The sequence below is a fragment of the Mytilus galloprovincialis genome, chromosome 4 (genome assembly GCF_965363235.1).
Source record: "Mytilus galloprovincialis chromosome 4, xbMytGall1.hap1.1, whole genome shotgun sequence".
NCBI lineage: Eukaryota > Metazoa > Mollusca > Bivalvia > Mytilida > Mytilidae > Mytilus > Mytilus galloprovincialis.
Window position 1 is genome coordinate 57,703,049 of NC_134841.1, and position 22,486 is coordinate 57,725,534.

At 29.8% G+C, this 22,486-nt stretch overlaps 1 protein-coding gene across 3 annotated transcripts; it reads right to left on the reverse strand.

Annotated features, from left to right (window-relative positions):
- Window positions 1-2,936: 2,936 nt before the first annotated feature.
- Window positions 2,937-21,115, reverse strand: LOC143072518 (tyrosine-protein kinase CSK-like). Of its 3 annotated transcripts, none has more exons than XM_076247483.1 (12): window positions 20,985-21,115; window positions 13,260-13,335; window positions 12,569-12,682; window positions 11,263-11,363; window positions 10,044-10,266; window positions 7,395-7,563; window positions 7,016-7,118; window positions 6,419-6,577; window positions 5,201-5,300; window positions 4,618-4,713; window positions 4,052-4,138; window positions 2,937-3,486 (listed from the first exon to the last, which is right to left on the reverse strand). In XM_076247483.1, the coding sequence occupies exons 2-12, from the start codon at window positions 13,287-13,289 to the stop codon at window positions 3,310-3,312; spliced, it is 1,359 nt and encodes a 452-aa protein (XP_076103598.1). In that variant the 5' UTR covers window positions 13,290-13,335; window positions 20,985-21,115; the 3' UTR covers window positions 2,937-3,309. The 3 variants fall into 3 exon arrangements, with proteins under 3 accessions (XP_076103598.1, XP_076103599.1, XP_076103597.1); XM_076247484.1 differs by lacking the exons at window positions 10,044-10,266; window positions 20,985-21,115 and adding exons at window positions 8,933-9,152; window positions 20,535-20,626; XM_076247482.1 differs by lacking the exon at window positions 20,985-21,115 and adding an exon at window positions 20,535-20,622.
- Window positions 21,116-22,486: the final 1,371 nt, after the last annotated feature.

A 22,486-nucleotide genomic window follows, 5' to 3' on the forward strand; every position in this document is an offset into this window, starting at 1 on the left:
TTCTGACCACTTCACCAAAGCTGAATAACAACAACTTCACAACAAATAAGTATTTCATTGTTATTAACATATTCACTTCCATTACAAGCCATAAATTATGCACAATTACAAACTTTTATTAACCCTATGGTTCACGACTTATATGCATCATAATTCAATTTCAAATGATGCGTGTCAGAACCCAACTACTACCATTGAATTGAAACTAGGAGCTGTAAATTCTTATCACAAGAAGTTCAGAAATAATTTGTTGAACTGAAAGGTGGGATTTTTTTTGTAAACACTGGGAAATATTCTTGTGAAAAAGTTAAGACCTAGAAATTACAAAATTTAAACTCGGTGAAATACCACTTTTCAGAAGTTATCATGTTAAAGTAGTAAATGAGACATTTTTTTATTTAATCCAATTGTAATGGAATTAGCAAATAAAAAGTAGAAATGTTTTACTTATCATCATTATAGATGTTTTTGTCACTGGTCACACCAAAATAAAATTAAAATTATAGTCCAGACTTTTGGACAAAGTTCTATTTTACCTTTTATGCAAAAAGTACTAAAAATTATTATTTTTTAACTTGAAGTATGACTTCTATCATTTAAAATATAACAAGAGGCTCTCAAGAGCCTGAATCGCTCACCTTAATTCTTTTGGTTAAATCTCTCATCAATGATTATATTGGCTTTTCAATTTATTTAAATGTTTTTTGGATCGTCCTATTTTCTTCAAAAGCCAAAAAAAATAATCATTTTCTCCTATGTTCTATTTTAGCCATAGGAGCTATGTTTCTTGACATACAAGGAAATAAAATATAAAATTTATACTAGATACTCTGAAACTCATTTAGCCTAAGTTTGGCTGAAATTGATACAGCAGTTTCAAAGGAGAAGATTTTTTAAAGTAAGTCAACATGATGAACAAATTGTGAAAAAAGTCTTTAAAGGGCAATAACTCCTTAAGGGGTCAATTGACAATTTTGGTCAAATTGACTTAATTGAAGATCTTACTTTGCTGAACATTATTGCTGTTTACAGTTTATTTCTATCTATAATTATATTCAAGATAATAAACAAAAACAGCAAAATTTCCTTAAAATTATCAATTCAGGGGCAGCAACCCAACAACAGGTTGTCTGATTCATCTGAAAATTTCAGGGCAGATAGAAATTGACCTGATAAACAATAATACCCAACGTCAGATTTGCTCTAAATGCTTTGGTTTTTGAGTTATAAGCCAAAAACTGCATTTGACCCCTATGTTCTATTTTTAGCAATGGCGACCATGTTTGTTGATAGATCATAACTTCGGATACAATTTACAAACTAGATACCCTAAGGAACATTCAGTTAAAGTTTGGAAGTATTTGGCCAAGTAGTTTCAGAGGAGAAGATTTTTGTAAAAGATTACTAAGATTTACGAAAAATGGTTAAAAATTGACTATAAAGGGCAATAACTCCTAAAGGGGTCAACTGACCATTTCCGTCATGTTGACTTATTTGTAAATCTTACTTTGCTGAACATTATTCCTGTTTACAGTTTATCTCTATCTATAATAATATTCAAGATAATAACCAAAAACAGCAAAATTTCCTTAAAATTACCAATTCAGGGGCAGCAACCCAACAACGGGTTGTCTGATTCATCTGAAAATTTCAGGGCAGATAGATCTTGACCTGATAAACAATATTACCCCATGTCAGATTTGCTCTAAATGCTTTGGTTTTTGAGTTATAAGCCAAAAACTGCATTTGACCCCTATGTTCTATTTTTAGCAATGGCGACCATGTTTGTTGATAGATCAAAACTTCGGATACAATTTATAAATTAGATACCCTAAGGAACATTCAGTTAAAGTTTGAAAGTATTTGGCCCAGTAGTTTCAGAGGAGAAGATTCTTGAAATAGTTTACGACGACGACAGACGACGACGACAGACGACGACAGACGACGACAGACGACGGACGACGACGGACGCCAAGTGATGGCATAAGCTCACTTGTCCCTTCGGGACGGGTGAGCTAAAAATTGGTTACTCATTCAATAATATATACCAAAACTTGTTCACTTGTCCTGAAAAAGAAGTCCTACCCTTCTTCAGATCATGAACATGAATATATAACACGGTTTTGGCAAGTCAGATAAATGGTTTCTATATACAATTATAAAAAAATATTTCACATAGAGGAATATAGCTTTTGAACTTCTATCATCCACACAATACACTTCAATAAGGAATTAATTCCACCTTTTGTAAGTCTTCTATTACATAAAAAGTTTCAGTTTCAAAAGAATACATTTTTATCGCTGTCAATAACTAAGAAACTTGAGAAAAGTATTTTATTAATTACATATTGTATACATATTTCCAGTCTTTTCAATACATTCACTATGTAACATGGTTAAATATGTAAGTACAATGTAGTTGGTTATTAAAAAAATATTATAGATGGTGGTCAACTTGAAAACTTGAATCAAAATATCACAATTACCAATATCTAGGTGGATAGTAAGAGCAATGAGGAATTTTGGTAATGAAATGTTTAAAACAACCTAACTTTTACCATTTTGATGGCTAAACAGGGGGGACATTGTTAGAATAAGTGAGTGCCCTTTAAAAATCATTAAAAATAATTAGCTATATATTACAATTGCAATATAGTTATAGTATGTACAGAATTTTATCTTATTATTAAAGTCATTATCTGTAAAATGCACAAATGGTTTTTAAAATAAAATGAATGAAACACTTTAACAAAAGAATGGAATTGAAAAGGGACAGCTTCACATGATTCTTAATAATTGTAAACACTATCACTTTTTCAAAATATTATAACGGTAAATTTTCATCTCTTTTTTTTTTATATTTTCAATTCATATCTATTTTGCACCATGAGACATCACTCCTGACATGGAATTACTAAGATTTAATACAAGATGAATTTGAACTTGATACACATTTTAATAAAACACCTTTGCTTACAAGTCATATCTAATGACATATATATTGTCTATGCAAATAATGATTCATATCCTGATCCATAATTATCAATCACTCCTGATAAAAGGTTACAATTCTTCAATTTAACAAACCTTTTCAGAAAGCTACTAATCAGCTGTACAATAATAAGCTCATACAAAATTCCTTCAAAAGATAACTAAAAAAGAATACAGAATCTACTGTTTTAATTCAATCTACAGTTATTTCCCTTTAGAGGAACTCTTTTGCCAATATCATGCCCTCTTTGTGACTTTAAGAGTAATACAGTATATTTCCAGGAAATAAATATTCAAACATAAGGTACAAAAAAAATACTATACAGTTGTTGCACGTAAATTGTTTAATTTTTCTAGCACTTGTTTAAAAGTTGGACGTTGTTTAGGATCTATTTCCCACGCCTGCATCATGATATTGTAAATCTCTTGTGGACAACCATCTGGAGCCTCCATTCTGTATCCTCGCTCCACATGCATAACAACGTCTGATAATGGCTGAAATATTAAAAACAGTTAAATGCACAAACAAACAAAAATCCAGAAAATGGGGAATAAGAACTCTGACAACCAAAATAGGTAAGAAATATCTATAATGTGTGCATTATACATGATGACTTGACAAATTTATGCATGTGATCATGTCTAACTATTTTTAAATGACAACTTAAATTACACAATGATAAAGTGGAAAAACATAAGTTATCTTCCTGTCTTCATCCCATCTCTATATAAAGAGATATACCAAAAGGAAATAATTACAAACTGGTATTTTTTCTTTGTGATAACTTAATTAGGCACCTAAAATAGTGCAACTAATAAGACAAAGTTTTCTGTAGTTTTTTTTCTCCAAATTTAATCAAAACTAAGAACAATATTATTTATGAATTTAATCTATGTTATTCTTTTAGTCATGTTTTCTGACATTCAGTTTTCGAAGAAAGTAATATAAATCTAGGTTGTGTTATTTTTTCCTACACTGATGATGTCAGTTTTGTGAAGTGAATATGCTAGATGACACAAACTAAGTTGATTACATGCTGAGTTAAAGTATACTACTAACTATTCTTGGATATGGAACTCTTCCAAAGGAATAAACTTCCCACAGTAAAATCCCAAAACTCCACATATCGGATTTATTTGTAAATTTCTGTAGAGAAAAATAAATGGAATATATTAGGTGTATGATGTAAAAACAACTCAGTATTTTTTAGCATTTATTTCCATGGAATTATCTACATGTTGTCAATCTGGTATTAGTTAATAAGTGCAGATTTGTATTTATATGTTTATAAATGTAAATGACCAAAATTTGACATATGTGCAAAAATCTATCATTTGGCTCAGAGAAAGATTTTTATTCAAATAAGCATAACTAATGTTGTTACTTTTTTTTTTTATCCTTAAAACACATTTTATTCTCACATTTATATCCAGAATTGCTATAATATGCCATATCAACTGTCTAAATGTTTGTCAACCAACTTGTTTATAATGGTTAACTTTAAACTTGTTTGTCTTTCTAACTATTTTGATCTGAGCCTCAATGATGAGCCTTTTTAACCAATACTAAAATAAATAAACTTCAATTTCACAGTTTTCTCCAAAGAGGTTTTTGATTTTACTTACATTATCTCTAAGAGCCTCAGGGGCAGTCCACTTGATGGGAAACTTTCCTCCTTCAGCACTATAATCTCCATATTTTGCTAAACCAAAATCTGATACCTATAATAATATAATTCTTCATTCTCAAATACTGTCAGAGGGAAAATAATTCAGAATTTACACTAACTCCTCTTGAAACATTTGAGCATAAGTATTATCAAAAAAGTCCTAAAAAAATTCTGATCAAAATGACTTTAGTTTTCAACACTTTGAAGGTATTTTGTTTGGGATTTTTGGGGATTTTTTTATAAATGCATAAAAAATATACAAAATCAATTTCTAAGGGTCAAGCACAAATAGTTCAAATTACAAATGAATACTCTGCATGTTCTATTTTTACTTTTTTTCTAAAAAAATATTTGTTGTAGCTTTCAGTATCAGGTTTCTAATAAATAATGAGGTTTAAGGTTTTTCAATAATACTTTATTTTGTTAATTTAATTATTACTTTTTTTTTTATTTTAATAAATTGAATCATCAGTTATGTAGAGTGTCCATTTTACCAAAAAGCTGTCAATGTTTAGTCTAAATTAACATATACACTTTACCTTGGCAGTATTATTATCATTTACTAAAATATTTCTGGCAGCTAAATCTCTATGCACCAAATCTTTACTCTCTAAATACTGCATGGCTGAGCATATATCACTGGAATAAAATTTTGAATCATCAATTCGACATACTGTGCATAGATTAATCATTAAAGTCGCCGTCACATAAAATTGGCACCATGTTTTTTGTAATAAAAAAAATTTAAATATCAGCCGTGTTTACTCAAGATGATTTTTTTCTTTTAGCGGAAGTAAAATACTGTCCAAATATCCACTTCTGTCCTACCTTTTATTGTGTTTGCACTGTATAATCCTAAATTTAACATTTTTCTAGATTATTTACATTGTATAACCGCCAGCTTGGTTTCTATGAGGGTCCCTTATTCCATAACATTCGTTACTCTCTGGTAATATCATTGTCATTGATAATACAATTTCCCGCGCTTTTTGCGTAAAGATGACGAAAAGCTCCGAGAGACACAAGAAAATGGAGAGCACGTGGAACTCCACGGCAACACTTCCGGTAATAACAATGTCGGATTCCACCATACAAAATAATCTTGGATTATGTGAAGGTCAGGATTATTCAGTGCAAACACAATAAAAGGTAGGACAGTAGTTGATTTTTGGAATGATATTTGATTCCGCTAATTGAAAAACATGATCTTTAGTAAACACAGTCGATATTTAAGAAAATTTTGACAAAAACATGGTGCCAATTTTACGTGACGGCGACTATAGTCATTGGATACAACTTTCCATGGATTGCATGGTCATTGGTAAACCAAAAATTACAAAGTTCAAGGAAGTACACATACAAATTATTCATATTATCTCTATTAAATGATTGTTCTGTAAGCTACTAAAGATTTCAAATTTAACAGTTTTTGAAAGGATTTCTTTTTACTTTTTGGAAATATCTTTAGAAGTGATGTTTATATATAGAGTCTAGAATTTTATATGAAGAAAAGTTTTCATGCTTTATTGAATAAATCAAGAGAGAATTAATTCAATGAAAAACAATAGTTGATTATTCCAATTTTCATTCTTTTCAAATTTGCAAAAACACAACAAAGTGAGTTTAAAAGACGGTTCCTTCATTCAATTACAAAACATTGACCTCTACAAAATGCATCTGTAATTTAAGTTATGGTCACTACATATAAAATTTCATATGCATTAAAAATTAGTATCCATCTATTAATGTTAACTTACTCAGTGAAATCTATCTGATCTTTCTTGGTAATAACACTTCTACCCCTGGACCGTAAATATTCCACAAGATTTCCTTTACCCATAAATTCTGTAACCAGCTGTATAGTGTCACCTATAACAACACCTATCAACTGGACCAGGTTTGGATGTCTCATAGACCTAAAATAAACCATTCTCATATTAATTCTAGTTTTTAGAGGGGTTCCTGTTACTCAGTCTTTAGTTTTCTATGTTGTGTTTTGTGTACGACTGTTTTTCGTTCATTTTTTTCTTTTTTTAAGCCATGGTGTTGTCAGTTTATTTACAAGTTTGAATGTCCTTCTGGTATCTTTTGCCTCTCATTTAACATATTTATTGGATTAAGTTTTAATATCTCATGGACCTTTAAATAAAACAATTATCAAATAAAAGTATTTTAACTATTAGCTGGACCAAGTTTGTATGTCTCATGGTTCTCAAGTCAAAAATAATCACATTAAACAAATGATTCGCTATTTCGGGAGATAAATAAATGAAAATCAATCAATCATTTCAATATTTTGCACTGAATGTTATTACAAAATAGAAAAAGTTTATCTGTACAGCAGTGATACTTACGTCATCACAGAAGCTTCTTTTAAGAAAGCTTGACCAGCTCGTTCTTTATCTTTTAATTCTTTTATTGCTACACCTTGATTTCTGTAAGTTCCTTTGTATACATCTGAAATTACATTAGATTGAGTTAAAGTTAATTTAAGTAATTGTACAAAGTGTTAATGGACAAACCATATTTGATGAAAATATAAAAAAAGCCTGTGAATTTTAATTTTTAACTAGTATATGAACAGACCATATTATTTAAAAGGAAACTCATTCCCCTCACATTTTTTTAGTGTACTTTAAATTAAAATTCACTTATCAAAATATGACTTTTTTCCTTATAAAAAAATATTAAATTTTATTACTGATCATAAGACATTTCTGATTAAATACAAACCTCCAAATTCTCCTTTTCCTATCAATTCATATACTTGTAAATCTTTTTGACTAATGACCCATCCTCCACTTTCAAAATCCTGTACTGATACTGCAGAGAAACTTGATCCTTTCTTCTGTAAAGGTTGTAATAACCTTGTACACAAACCATCAGCATCCTTTGTATAATGCTGAAAGATACAATTTAACAGATATAAATACAGTGTGTGTGACAGCTATCATCTTTCAGTACCAAAACTCATTGTAAATTAAATAATTATAAGGAAGACATCATTATACCAAACAATTGATGGCATATTGCTTTTTCTTATAATTATCAGCTGCTAATGGTATTGAATATAATTTAATGGGAATAAATATTCCCCATACCAAATTATGATGGTAAAAAAACAACGAATAAAATTATGTAGAACACAGGTTCTATCATTATGTATATCCCTTTTTTTTACAGTTAGCCTGTTAAAAACTAGATTTACAAATACTATTTCAGAATATCATGCACCAATTAAGGTGATTCTTACTTAACCAACACATTGGCGGATCCAGGGGGGGGGGGGGTTCCGGGGGTGCGCACCCCCCTTTATTTTTGCTGATCAATGCATTTGTATCGGGACATATGTTTTGCACCCCCCCTTTGCCCTGGGTTAGCACCCCCCCTTTCGAAAATTCCTGCATCCGCCCCTGCAACATAACTACAAAAATAATTTCCAAAGTCAAAGAACCCTGGTTAATAAGTTGGGTAAGAATTGTATCTACATAATCAGCATGGAATGTAATAAACAGATTTGTAGAAACAACTGCATATCAAATACTTCTGACCTATCCAGTCTGATACCTACGACTGATAAAATTATTATTCATACATGCAAGTATTTAAAAAAACATTATTTAGACATATATGATAAATGCCTGAATATTGGTCTATGAACAAGTAGTTGTAACATATTTGGCACAGAATGCCTATCATGAGGAGTTTGATTATAAATGCTTTAATTTCTTTGCTTACAAATGCGGAATTCATTGTCTTATTGTTTGATAGATTTTTTCTAACAATGGTGTACAACAATTATCTATATAACAACATTTCATTCAAACAACAACTATAAAATCATGCACTAACAATATTAAACATCAGGATCTTTGGAATAGTTCATAGATACTTAATTTAACAGCATTTAACACAAATTGAATTTGAAATAAAAAAAATTGGTGTGACAAATCCACCAAATACTATCTGCTTTATGTTTATAAATACAAGACCCCCCTAAAAAACAACATAAAAAACAACCAAAAAAAAAACATATTGTTCCTGCCATAAAGTGCACTTAAGATCTTATCATTCACATTTCTAATAATTTCAATTCCCTTAAATTTTTGTAAATAAATATTTCAACAAAAAGAGCCGTCACAAAAAAACTACTTATCTGATATATACCAAGACCAAGCAAATATAGATATTTTATATAACATATGTAAACTATGTCAAACAGAATCCAAAATCAGCCAATATTTAAATAAAATAAAGCAGCCTATATCTACCTCTACAAGTTGTGCTAAATTTTCAAAATAGGATTCCTCATCAATCGTCATTTTGTTGTGTTTGTAGATAATTCTATAATGTTCTACTTTTTGTTTATGACAAACACTAAGTGTAAAGTCCCCTGGGTAGTTGACACTCTCTCGTACAAGGAAAAGTCCATCTTCACGGGGTCTTAACAATTCTTCAGAATCTTCACGTTTTATTTTCCCATGGAACCATCTACAAACATAAAATTCATGCAACGTGCTCAATAGTTCTCTGTTAATAACAACACCAAATTATGTGATGAAACTGATATTTATGTCATTTCAAAACTTTTTCGTTTCTACTTCAATTTTAGACTAACAAAGGCATGGCTGTTTCCCTCTTATAACAAGGCAAGAGTAATTTCCCCTTGGCGTTTCCATTCTTCAAAAGAATTCCAAATATTTGATATGGTGCAAACTACCCTTTCCTCAGACCAAGGATGCACCCTGGGTGTTTAACTGTGTGGAAATTAGGTTATACTATAAGTATATATTTTACATACACATGAGCATTATACAGCTAAGTGTGTTTATTGCATACACATTAAAAGTGAAATTCAGCCAAATCTACCATTACTTTATTCCATGCAACTAAACACCATTATATGACTATAAATATCATTTTCAACACAGGTTAAACTCTGTAACAAAACAATACAGGAATGAAATAACTAATACAGTGCAACATTTATAAGGAATGTGAATAGTTTATCATAACACTGCTATAGGACTAGTCAATTTAAGAATCCTCAACCAGTTGTTGTATTCAAAATTTCAAAATACACATTGACAAAAAATGAAGGATCCCTATCAATGTTTTATAAGCCTGAGAAAAAAACACAAGTTTATTATAAAGGTATAGTTATTTTCAATTGCTTTGGCTGGGACGATTCTCAAATTAATCAGCCTGTATAAATACACAATGCAAGTGATTTCCAAAAAATCTGAAATACTTCAAATTCTTTAAAATTTTATCCATTGAAAATTTGATAATCATTTTTTTTCACCTGCATTGAATCTATATATAAATATTACACCATCTACGAACATAAGCTGATGGTAAACAAAGTCATGCCTGGTTTACCTCAACCAGATCAATTAACGTTTGGAACTGACAATCTCCCCCGTCAATCTCCAGCTTATTCTGTCGTAATATCACACGGTAGTGTTCAACTTTGTTATAATACACGACAGACAATGTGAAGTCCCCACGGAAATGTACACTGTCTCTTAATAAAAAGACGCCATCTTCCTTAAACTGGAGTAAATCTTCAGCCTGTTCTCTTGTTATACTTCCGTGATACCAGCTACAGAGAGAGGAAGTTTAATATGAAATCTCTATCTTTAAAATGTTTTAAATCCTGCATTAATTTATTCTAACTTTTTTCATATGTTTTAGAAACTGTGTATTCCCTATTTCATTTCAAATATTCCAAATATTACCATGAGCTTTCTAATTTACCTAATTGTTTCTTGTGATTTTCATAAATAAAAACCATGAGTTTTCTTTCAGTTTTCAAGCCATATTTAACTACATGTACATCTACTTTCAACTTAAAGTAACTAATGTACATGTAGGTCAAATATGATGATGATAATAATAAGTCTAAGTTAAAATATTTGGGTAGTACCAGTGAGGTCAAAATACATCAGACAACATCCAGAGGTCACTTTATAAATTGTGATATATAGTATGGTGTAAAGAGCTGAGCAGGATGATACAGGCATAGGAAAACAGGATTAACACAAAAATAACAAGTTTATCTTTATTGACTTATATTAATTGAACAATAGGTATACTGTAAAGTTAATGTTTATAGTTTAATAGAAGGGTTGAAAATCACATATTTAGAGAAGGCCATCAAATTTCAAGAAAAGTAAACATTATTACATTTGCAATTTTTTTCTAAAAAAGTCTCTTTAGTGATCAATACTTGGGTTGAAACAAATTGGAAATTTTAAACCTTAATTGAGTTATATAGAGATAAAGCAATTGAAAAGGACAAAACGAAATATTAATTCAGAGCTATATTAAAGTGGTCTTAAAAATAGAAAAGATTTAATAAGACAACAATGGTTTCTTTTGGCCTGGACTCTATCGATTAGTCCTTGGAACAGACAACAAACTGCATACATTTGTCCTTTTATAAAACGTAAGGCATGGGAATTTAACTTAAAGAAAACTGACTACCCTTTTTGTTATGTTTTAGTAAAATAACCACTTTTTTAAACATCGTCTTTCAAGATCCATTTCTAATGTATATAATGACAATCTCTTGAAAGCATGGATCTGTACTACTTACGGCATAGCATGTAACTGCACTTCTTTGCGCTTCTGTAAGTAGGTGGCAGGCACCATACCTTCTTGTCCACTTTCGTTCTTTCCTTTATACCAATTCACATCCTATGAAAAAATAAAATAAAAAAAAACAAATGTTGTTAGAAACAGTAAATGTACAAATGTACACAGATGATTGTATATATATATATATATATATATAAAACTAGCCATAGAAAACTGTGAAATCTTCATATATATATTTATCATCTATATACCATATATAAAATATAATCACACAATTAAAATCATGCACAGTCAATCAACCAACTTGAACAAGGAAATAAAAGATATTTTTCTTAAAATGCTTGGTAAAAATATGCTGGCTACTAATACTATGTAGGAAACCTGTTCATTTAGCCACATCTGTTGGCTAAATATTGCTGTTCTAGACATTCCTTTCTTGCAAGGAAGTTTAAAAATCGAATATTGTGGATTTGGAAAAAAGTTCAGAATTTTTACACAATTGATTTATTAGTGTTGTATTTCAGTAACATGTAACAACATTCCATTCACACAAAAAAAGCTTGGCCATGTCTAACACTCCACTAACAGTTAATAAATCTGACCTTAAAAACTAGATTTTTTTCTGCCTTGAGGACCTAATTGATAATACAATACATTTCTGAGGAAATCATTAAAATTCATCAGGAAGATTAAGTTTTTTCTTTCATATACATGTACAGCTGTTTTCTATGAAATGTGTATGTAATCAATTTAAATTCGGAAATCTGCATGCTTGTTAAAACAAAATTTCTTTTCTACCGAAAATTAACATGAAACAAAGTTTGTAAAATGTTATAACAAGCTAGTATTATAGTGTTTAATGTAATGTTCTATCACTAACATTAACTAAGCCTATATCGGTACTTTAAATCTTAACATCTAACAAGTAACTAGGTCTCAATATATATTGTACTGGGTAGTAATTGTACTCATGTCTTCACACTAACATTAATTATAACAATGCCTATATAAGTTCTGGTACTCAATTGTTTCAAACCAACAAATGTACAAGGAAGGAAGGCCTCAATTTGGCCACAAAATTAGCTTAGAAATATCACCTTACAACCAATATTTAGGTTCTTTTTAAAATACTGTTCTAAGATAAAATAAGACATTTGAATGTAGGTTTTCAATACTTTCTGTTATTATGCATTTGAAAGATAAAATTCTTTTTGAAATACATTGGCCACACCCTTTAACAAAATAACTGAGTATACAGTACTTGATTGGCTTGTCTAATATCACACAATAACTGCTGCACTTACTTTTGTATTATTTATTATTGTAATTAAATCGCCCTTCTTAAACGGTAAATCTTCTTTTGATGAACCAGGAAAATTATAATTTGCAACAACCTGTTGGCCTTTTTTCCAGACCTCCTGTTAAAAGAAATTACAATTACTGAATTAGATACATTTAATATGGTATCAATTTTAATCATTATCAAACATATACACCAGTCATTCTTTAAATTGAGCTTGAATTATAGGTGCAAATACATATTCTAGGAATACCATCATTACCAGCTGTTTTCAATAGAATACAACCATAATGTATAATAAGATATAAACTGGATGATCTGACAGTTAAAAGGTTGAAAATAGAATCAGTTGGGAGGTTATGTACAGGATTAACCTTTGAGATAAAGTGCTTTAGATGTCTGGTATCAGTGGAAAACCAACAAAAAAGTTTCTTTATTTTCACATTAGTTTCAAAAATAAAAAAATATTGGTCCCCACTTTCACTTGAGAAGTTGTTAAAATATTTTACCAGTTGATCAGTTTGTTGGAGAAGAAATTAAACTTTAATTTGGTAAACTGTTTTTGCCATTGCTATTGTGAGGTTACTGGATAAGCACGGTGAAATATTCAGTTTAATGGGTTAAATTAGGTTTATAAGAAAAACATTTATGTGATAACTTTTCTTTGTATTATCATCTATGTAACAGTTTCTTACCGGCTGATTGGTTCTTGGTTCCATTGGCATAACTAGGCATTTATTATCAGTGATGAATCAAATTTAGTATAGAAATCTGAAAAGAGAAACAAACCCTGGCATAAATTAAGAGGCATCAAAAATTATCTAGAGAAGAAATCTGAAAAAAATATAAAAACAGTGCTGAAAGTTAGTGTTGTTACTTTTGGTGAGCATTTCATTTTATGTCACTACTACTTTTTATTAAAGATTTCATTTGTAACTGTGGAAACAAAACAAAAAATGCAATTTTCCTAGTTATAAAGGGGCATAACTCTAGAACTGTAAGTGACTCACTACTCAAACTGGAACAAGTGTTTGGGTTAATATCACTTTTACATTTTTTAAAGTTAACTTTTTATCTACTTGAGTTAAGTTTTAAGTCTAATCTACATATACATGTATCTTTCTTATACATGTATGTACCAAAACAAAGAAAGACTCATAAACAATTTGCAAGGTTTAACTAATCTTATGTTGCTTATTTCTATGTCCGTATAGATATACTTTAAGAAGTGGAGTGACAAACATATATATTTGTACTGTGACTCACAGTTTTTATAGTTGACTCTTTATATGGGATAAATACATTTTTGCACAGTAAGGGAGCTACCATTTGATTTTTATGGGGGGCTAGGATGAAATTTGAAAAAAATAGGCAGGACAGGAGTTTTGAGTAAAAAAAAAGGCAGGATGAGCAACTTGGTAAAAAAAAAGGCAGGATGACAATTTGTGTAAAAAAAGTCAGGATAACTAGTAAAAAAAAAGGCAGGACCGAATAGAGTAAAAAATAAAAAGGCAGGACAGAGATTACAACTAAAAAAAAAAGCCGGACAAAATTTTTCATCCTAGCCCCCCCCATAAAAATCAAATGGTAGCTCCCTAATAGTTTACATTCTTTGTTGTCTGTCTGTTATTGTTACAAACATTTGTACCTATATTTAGCTAGAATCCTTAAACATGTTTATCTTTTCTCTTGTCTCTGTTTTGGATGCTTGTTTTGTTTTATAAAAAAAAACTGACAATTGACATGGGACAGATAACATGTGGTCGATGAGTAAAAATATAAGGGTCTTGAGAGAAAACACTAAAAGCATGAAGAATCCACCATAATCGTCACAAAAAGATGTTTCCAAGAAAAATTAATTCTGCCATATTCTCCTGTTCTAGTAATCATTACCAACAGGAATACTTATGATCACTTATACATAACATGGAAATATTTCAAGACATTTCTTGACCTTTCAATATATATATAGCTTGAGGTCAGTAGAAACATATGTCATGTATGTACGAAATATGTAAAATAATAAACTAACAAAGATTACCAGTTATAACATTATATATATAAACATTCTACACTATAACATTTTAACATACAGTATAAGATTATGCAGTGTTAATCAATCAATAATGCATCTACAAGTGGTTGTAACAGGAAATGGTTCGAGTCCTGTTTAATTTTGGTTTTCCCATTTATCATCGTCATAGAGATTTAATCACTCACCAGATGAAAACCCTTATGTCCAAATGAACAATGCATTCAATTAAATAATGACAATTAAAACACTTAAACCGGAATCAATCAACCAGATTTGTTACTCTTATACATAATATTTTCCTTCTTTACTATTACTATTCTGCTACACACATTATACATACAGATATTGAAACATGTACGTGAAATAAAGTTTATTAGTCATAATAATATCAACACATATTAAGACTTTATACAAAGTATATAAATAATTCTATACATGTTATATGCCAACAAAAAATAAGCAGACCATCACATTTGCTATAATTATTTTAACCTGCATATTTATACAATGAGAATTTGCCATGTGTTAACATAATATTTTGGTTATACATTGTAATAATTTTGGACTCATAGCATTTCAAGTTTTTTCATGAGATGTGATTCCTATGCAATAGATCTTAAAAGTTTGATTTGTTTGTTTAACATGTATTAAACTAGATCAGAAAATTTTTTAGGGATTTTTTTTTAAATAAGCAAGACTCCAAACATGTAAAATTAGAATAACACTATTTTATACATAAAGTGAAATTTACTTCCTTATCTACTGCTTAAATATGAATAATTTTCAAAAACAAGAGACATAAATATGATCAAACATTGTGGTAAAATACTAAATACCAACTAAATATCACAACACCCACAGATGACTAGGAAACTAATCATGCATGACAGAGAGCCTTCAGCTACATGTTTAATTACTAATCAATGAGGTACAAGATATAGACCACCTGTTTACAACAAAAAAGGGGGTGGGTTTATTGTAACCAAATGTTTTATTCAGTTCAACAAAACCTTTAGCTAAATTTCTTGTTGATCATATTAAAATAAAAAAAAATAAAAAAAATATTTACATCTAGTGCAAAACAGTTATATTTCTCATTGTTAAATGTAAATTTACTATTTTTAAATTAAACAAAAAGACAATATTTATTTACCTGTGTCAGACCACAAAGGATATGGAAAACAGCTATTTTTAGTTTAAACAGAATTTTTCCATCATTTTAAATCATCACTAATTTATTCACATCTTTTCAAAATAATGCAAAATTTAAAAGAAATTTGATAAAACTGATTTTAAGCACCTAAAGCTTAAACATGTTAAAGGCAGGAAGGGGCTACCACAGTGAGGATATACATTGTATTTATTTCTATTATGTTCATTCTTTGTTTTCTCCTTTTCCCCATTATCTGCACAAAACACTACACTTGATACGTCGTAGGGTACTAAAATTTCACACTGTTAATATTTTAATTACTCATCATAATGATTGCCATATATGCATATACTTAGTAGAGAAAATCAGGTGACCTGCTGACAGTTCAGTCTGAGCAAAAATTGAAGCATGACACAGCTTCTAAGTCTTAAAACAATTCTTTTTTGTCTGTCTTTGCTGCAACTCAAGACCAATTACAGTGAAACTTTTGATACATGAAAAATATTCACAATAAAATTAACTCCCGGTACATGTTCTTGTATGTCTCTATAATTCACAAGTCCTCCCCCACCTAAGTCAATAGGATCATGCATCTTCAAAAAATTTGTAAGCTATAAATCAGGATACATAAATGTTTGCCTTCTGGTTATTCAAGAATTCAAGAAAAATACAACAGGCTACAATTTTTACCTGATTTTGGCTATAAGACAAAACTTAAAAGTTAAACTTCTTATTATATAGGCCATCTGCTTTTAAACAGCTTTAGAATATGGTATATAATGTAACTGAACATTTTTTAAGGAACTAATTTAGTAAAATTAATGCATTTGGAAATCAAGACATTAAATTTTTAAATATTCATGCAATTTTACAATTTAGGTCACAGAAATAAATTATAAACTTCAAGTATTAATATATACTTAAATCCTCCATTCTGGTGCTGTGATTTAGAGTTTTTAATGAAACTAACAAATCAGAATATGATAGTGCACAACTTTCCTTAACCTCTCACTCTTTTTGTAAATAAGATTGGTATATATGTACATACAAATTAAATAACTTCACCAATTGATAAAAGTGCTGGGAAAGACATTTGCTGTATATACTAAGCAATAAGCAAGTGGGCACAGTGGGCAAATGTTTCCTCTATGTGAACAAGTACAGAGAAGTTACAATGTTCATCATTACAAGTCATACACGATTTCATACCAAATATCACTGTTAAAACAATTATCTGTTATCATGGTTATCATGGTTATGTTTAAATACTTAAAAATATTTTACCAGTGTAAAATATAAATTATAAAATACAATACTAATGTTACGTACAATTATTTATTTCAATCATCTTTCCCACTTGATTATCAAAATAAATGTTGTATCCTATGGCAGATTTTACAATAAGAAGGAATTATTGTTATTTTGTATCCATCAAAAAAGCAATTGCTGAAACTGTGAAACAGACTGTGTAATGGAGTAATGCATTATGTTATTGAATAAAATGTGTCTTTCTGAGTAAATAAAAATAAAAATTACTCTGTGTTTGTGTTTTTTGTTAGAATCAGAGGGTTTTCAATTTCAAAATATTGGACATGGAATAGACATCATGACCTACTTTACTGACATCCAGCTTATTTGGAGTGGAATTTTGAAGTATTATTTATAAGTGGAGCCTAATAACATGGACTTATATTTTAATAAAAAGTCTTCTTTTGTGTTTTAATCATAACTTTAAGGCAGATTTTTATTGGTAAAGGCTAAAAAATGTAATTTAATAATATTGTTGCTAACGTCACGTCTTTTCCGTCCATTGTGGTATGTCACGATCGCAATTTTCTTGTTGGTTCTCAGACAGCCCATTGTAGTTATTTTTATCCCGGGTTTTATAAATAATTGAAAATAGCAATCATATTAAATTTGGATGAGGTAAGGGGGTCAAAGGACTTGAGGAATGAATATCATTGGCTGTTTTATTTTTTGCGAACGTTACTGCTCGAGGTTTCCGTCCAAATCAGTGACACGTGAGCAACATATATTTAGATCTGTAACTCTCCTGTATAGGAGTTACGATATTGCCCTTTGCAGAAATAGATTCGGAGTCAGTTCCTTCACATGATGGGGAAGCAAAGAAGGTAAGTTGTATGTAATATCGTTACAAGAGGACCTTAAATGTATTCCGTCCATCAAAAAGACGTTCGCAACAAAACGTAATGTCATGATAGTAGATGTTGCTAATGTTACTATTAAGAATTGGTTTCTTGTGTATTCATTTAATATAAAGTACACCTGCAAATGAACTTCTGTATATTTAGAAATTCTAAACCAGACTGTACAATTTTATTACTCCAGGCATATATTAAACATCACTGTGTGCATACATTTTAACTTTTAAAGATGTTGTTGCTCATGTGACATGTCCAAATGTCGCTAACGTTACTAATTTTTTGGTTTCTTGTGTATTCATTTGATATAAAGTACACCTGCAAATGACATTCTGTATATTTAGAAATTCTAAACCAGACTGTACAATTTTATTACTCCAGGCATATATTAAACATCACTGTGTGCATACATTTTAACTTTTAAAGATGTTGTTGCTCATGTGACATGTCCAAATGTCGCTAACGTTACTCATTTTTGTCTCCGTCACGTTAGCAACATGAAAGTAGGAGACAGAACACAATACTGTAAAATCTGCCCTATTTAATCAGATTTCACTCTGACATCATGTTTATAATTCATCATCGTATTGACATTTTTAGTATTTATTTAAAGTCAAAGAATTGAGTAGAATGGTTATTTCCAGAGTAATTAAAATGACATCCATTTAAATATGTTGCCTTCCACAGAAGATTATTTCATGTTTATGCTCAGTGCTATCTCTGGAGCTCAGTAACCCATGCCAAGAAGTTCTCAGTTTAGAGATAGAGAGAGACAGAGACAGAGAGAAAAAAAACATCAAGAAGTCATGGAGAAGTCTAAACCGTGTGGCAACCACTAAATCCCCAAAATTAAATACTGTACAAATAAATTCAGAAATTATTGTGATGTTTTTTATTATTGTGAAAAATGCGACAAGAAGTTTTATAATCGCAATAATTAAAACTTTTATGAATCAAACAGGATTTGTCTTCATATCGCAAAAATTCAAATCACCTTTTAGTCTTAAATGACAACAATGCAATAATAAAATAAAATACATGTATTCAGTAGCAAATTCAAGACAAACCGAATTTGATAAAAATCCTGATAATTTGCATGGTCTAAAAAAGATGAATTCTTCAGATAACTATTATATGATTTTACTTTTTAACTAATGAGGTAAAGTTGTTATCTTTATTTTTTAACATCAATATGCATTTGCTGTTGTAAAAATGAAAACGCTACAGATTTACTGATTATACCATTTTGAATGACCCATTTATTGATTTGCCTCATATAAGAAGTACACAGGAATCATCATACAAAGGTATTTGTAATGTGGTCAAGTTTTGAAATTGAATTTTTAAATAAAGCTTTAAATGTATGAAAAGTCCTAAAACAATGTAACAGTATTTTCTTTTTGTTCTTGTTTTCTGATATTTCTTTTTACTAAACATGCTTAATTTGCAAATTATTACTTTTTTATTATCTATTTGCTGTTTTTTTCTATCAATGTGCATCTCAATCGAACAGATTACCAGTAGACAACTTAGGCGGTCAAAATGGAATGCATAGTCATATTAAAGTGATAGGACTATAAAGGCAACTACAAGTAAAATAGAATTTTCCTGACATAAGTTATTAAAGTAAAATAAATACAACCGAATAGAAGGAAATATTTTAAACATACTTCTCAACTTTATTAGATGAGAATTAGTCAATAAATCAATATTTTAATGTCAGAATTCAAAATTGTGAACTTTTTTTTCTTACAGTAGTTCTTGCATATTATCCCATCCCTGCTCTTTTAACAGGTGCTGTCATGTTGTATATTTGTAAGTGAAACAATTTCCCTCAAATTTATAATTTTATAATCCGTTTAACCAAAAAAGAATAATGACAACTATACAATGCAAATGCGATAAGACTTGGTCCTCTTTCACAAGATTAAACACCTGCCTCATACAATAATACACTTTTGAGCTTGTTGTATTTCTGTTATTAACTTTGGATGTACAAATATATACGTAGGGGCATCATTCTTGCAGTGCATTGTCACTCCCTCTACATGTTGAGCGAGCAGTTGACAACAAATGATGCTACATGTATATTGCACAAATTTATTGGTAATTGATAATCAGCACTGCTGTCATAAGGGAATTGTGATTAGTGCATGGTTCATGGTCAGCGGTGGTCCCCTCTATCTGGTAAAAAGATGTCATAAAGGCGTGTCTAATTGACAAACATTTGCAGAGAATGACTTAACTTGAAAGTGTTTTATCATATCTGCACTATAATTTTACAGAAATTTGTGTTATGCATAGCCATGGCATGGTTTGGAAAGTAAACAAAATTTGTCATTGACATTTGACAGAAAACTGCCATTTACATCAAAGAGTTACAAACATAAAGAGAGTATAGATCTTTAAATGTTTACGAGATTAGTCAGAATTACATAGATCATTTTAATTCACCTATTATTTACGGCAAAAGGGCGATCAAAAACAGTAGTCAGTACTTCAATGTTATACCGTAATGTCTGACCTACATCAATAATGTAGCAATATGGTAGCTTAATACTTTGATTTAAAAAATATTAAAAATCTACTTTATTTTCGTCAATGTGGGATTTATAATTACCTAATTGTAAAAGAAAAGCAATTTCTTCATTTTTTTATCAAACAGGAAGCAAAAAGTGGCTGCCATTTTTCTTTCAACAAAAATCGCCCTCTATGTTTACAAGTTAGATAACTCTAATTTAAAAAAATGTTACCAAAACCATATTTGGCATATATAAAACAAATAATTCAGAAATGGATGTAGCTCCTTTTTGTAAACTGAATCCTCACACTTAATGTCGAAACTATTTTTTAAACCCAACATCAAGATAGACGTGTACTGAAAAAGTCAATTGTTTTATTATTTTTTGAAATTACAATGAAATCATGAGACATGAAACTCAAATTACACTACAGTATTAGTTGCAACTGTAACTAATATAAGTTTTGATCCCAGATCGCAGCTCAAGTCAGAGGTTAACAAATTGTCGCTTTTCTGTTTAAAAAATCTCTGATACCATCAAATACTTACCACTAAGACATATTTCCCGAAATGAATGAGGGAATTGACTTCCTTGTGGGAAATAAAACCGTCTGTCAAACAAGGAAGCATTTTTAAAATAGATTATTAAAGTCAAATCGCACAATATAACTGTTATCATAGACATTTAACTTCGCTAGACTTTATTTACATCATCTGATATTTTGGATAAAAGTCGGAAAAGGCAACACTTTTATAATATCACGGAACAAAATGACGTTTTATAATTTAGTTTTTTTTATAATAATGATTTTATATGATTATACAATATTATACATGTATATACATTGCTTTAATTTCTCATCGACGACGTATGTAATGATTGGAATGGTGATTGTGGCATTTTTAAAGGCATGCAATATCAAAATATGATACAGGGAGGACAATATACTATAGCGAAAATTTCAAATGTTTTCACATAGCACTGATAAATTGTTTACAGTCGCACACAATTGTCTATCATCGGGTCCAATTGATCCGGCTATCTTGTTAAAACAAATGTAAGTACGATATTTTATGATTAAAAAATACATATAGAACAACAAATATAATATATAGGTATACCCAATAGACAAAAGTGATGTAACATGCTTGTTTTAAATAGACAATATTTATTAGCACAAACACATTTACATTAAATGGTTATGGCATACAAAATTAAGACAATAAACTGACAATAGTTAAATTGATTATAATTATATTAGAGTGACAGCGAAGAAAAAAGACTATAAAGATCAACAGTTAACACATTATTAATGTTCATGAACAATTAGAAAAAAGAACACAAACAAAAATTAGGTTGCATATTAAAAGAAATACATGTTATACAAATGTTCTCAATAAAAAAAACAATCATTAATATACTTTATGGTGATTTTTATAATGACTGGTAGACTGCTATTTAAAATTGCAGTCAAATGCTTCAGTGTTTTAGCGGACTGCAATTTATTTTAAATATCAATAATAAGATTAAAATTAAGATTTTTATTAATATTTTGTATATAGGTATCCCTCAATGATGTATAGCATAGACAGATTGAGAAGAAATGATATTCATCCTCAATTCTTTGTCTGTTACAGGATAAGCAAATGCGTTTACTTCTTTCAATGTTGGTATAACGCCCTCTTTCAATTGCTGGGGAATGGGCACTTAGTTTAAATTTACTGAAAACTGATCGGTCAGTTTTGAGTTTACATATATCAATAAATGTGGGCCTTTTTCTAATTCTTTTAGTATGACAAAAGAAATTTATTTTTTCACATTTATTGATAGAACAATTCATAATTTGATAAGCCTGGTCAAAGATTCTTTGTTGGATAGTATTTATGTGATATTTTAAATAACAGAGTTGAGTTATGTTTTTCAAGAAGAGGGGTGAAAAATACCAGAGGGACAGTCAAACTCATAGATCAAAAAAAAAAACTGGCAACGCCATGGCTAAACTAGAGGCTCTAAAGAGCCTGTGTCGTTCACCTTGGTCAACAAAGGACTC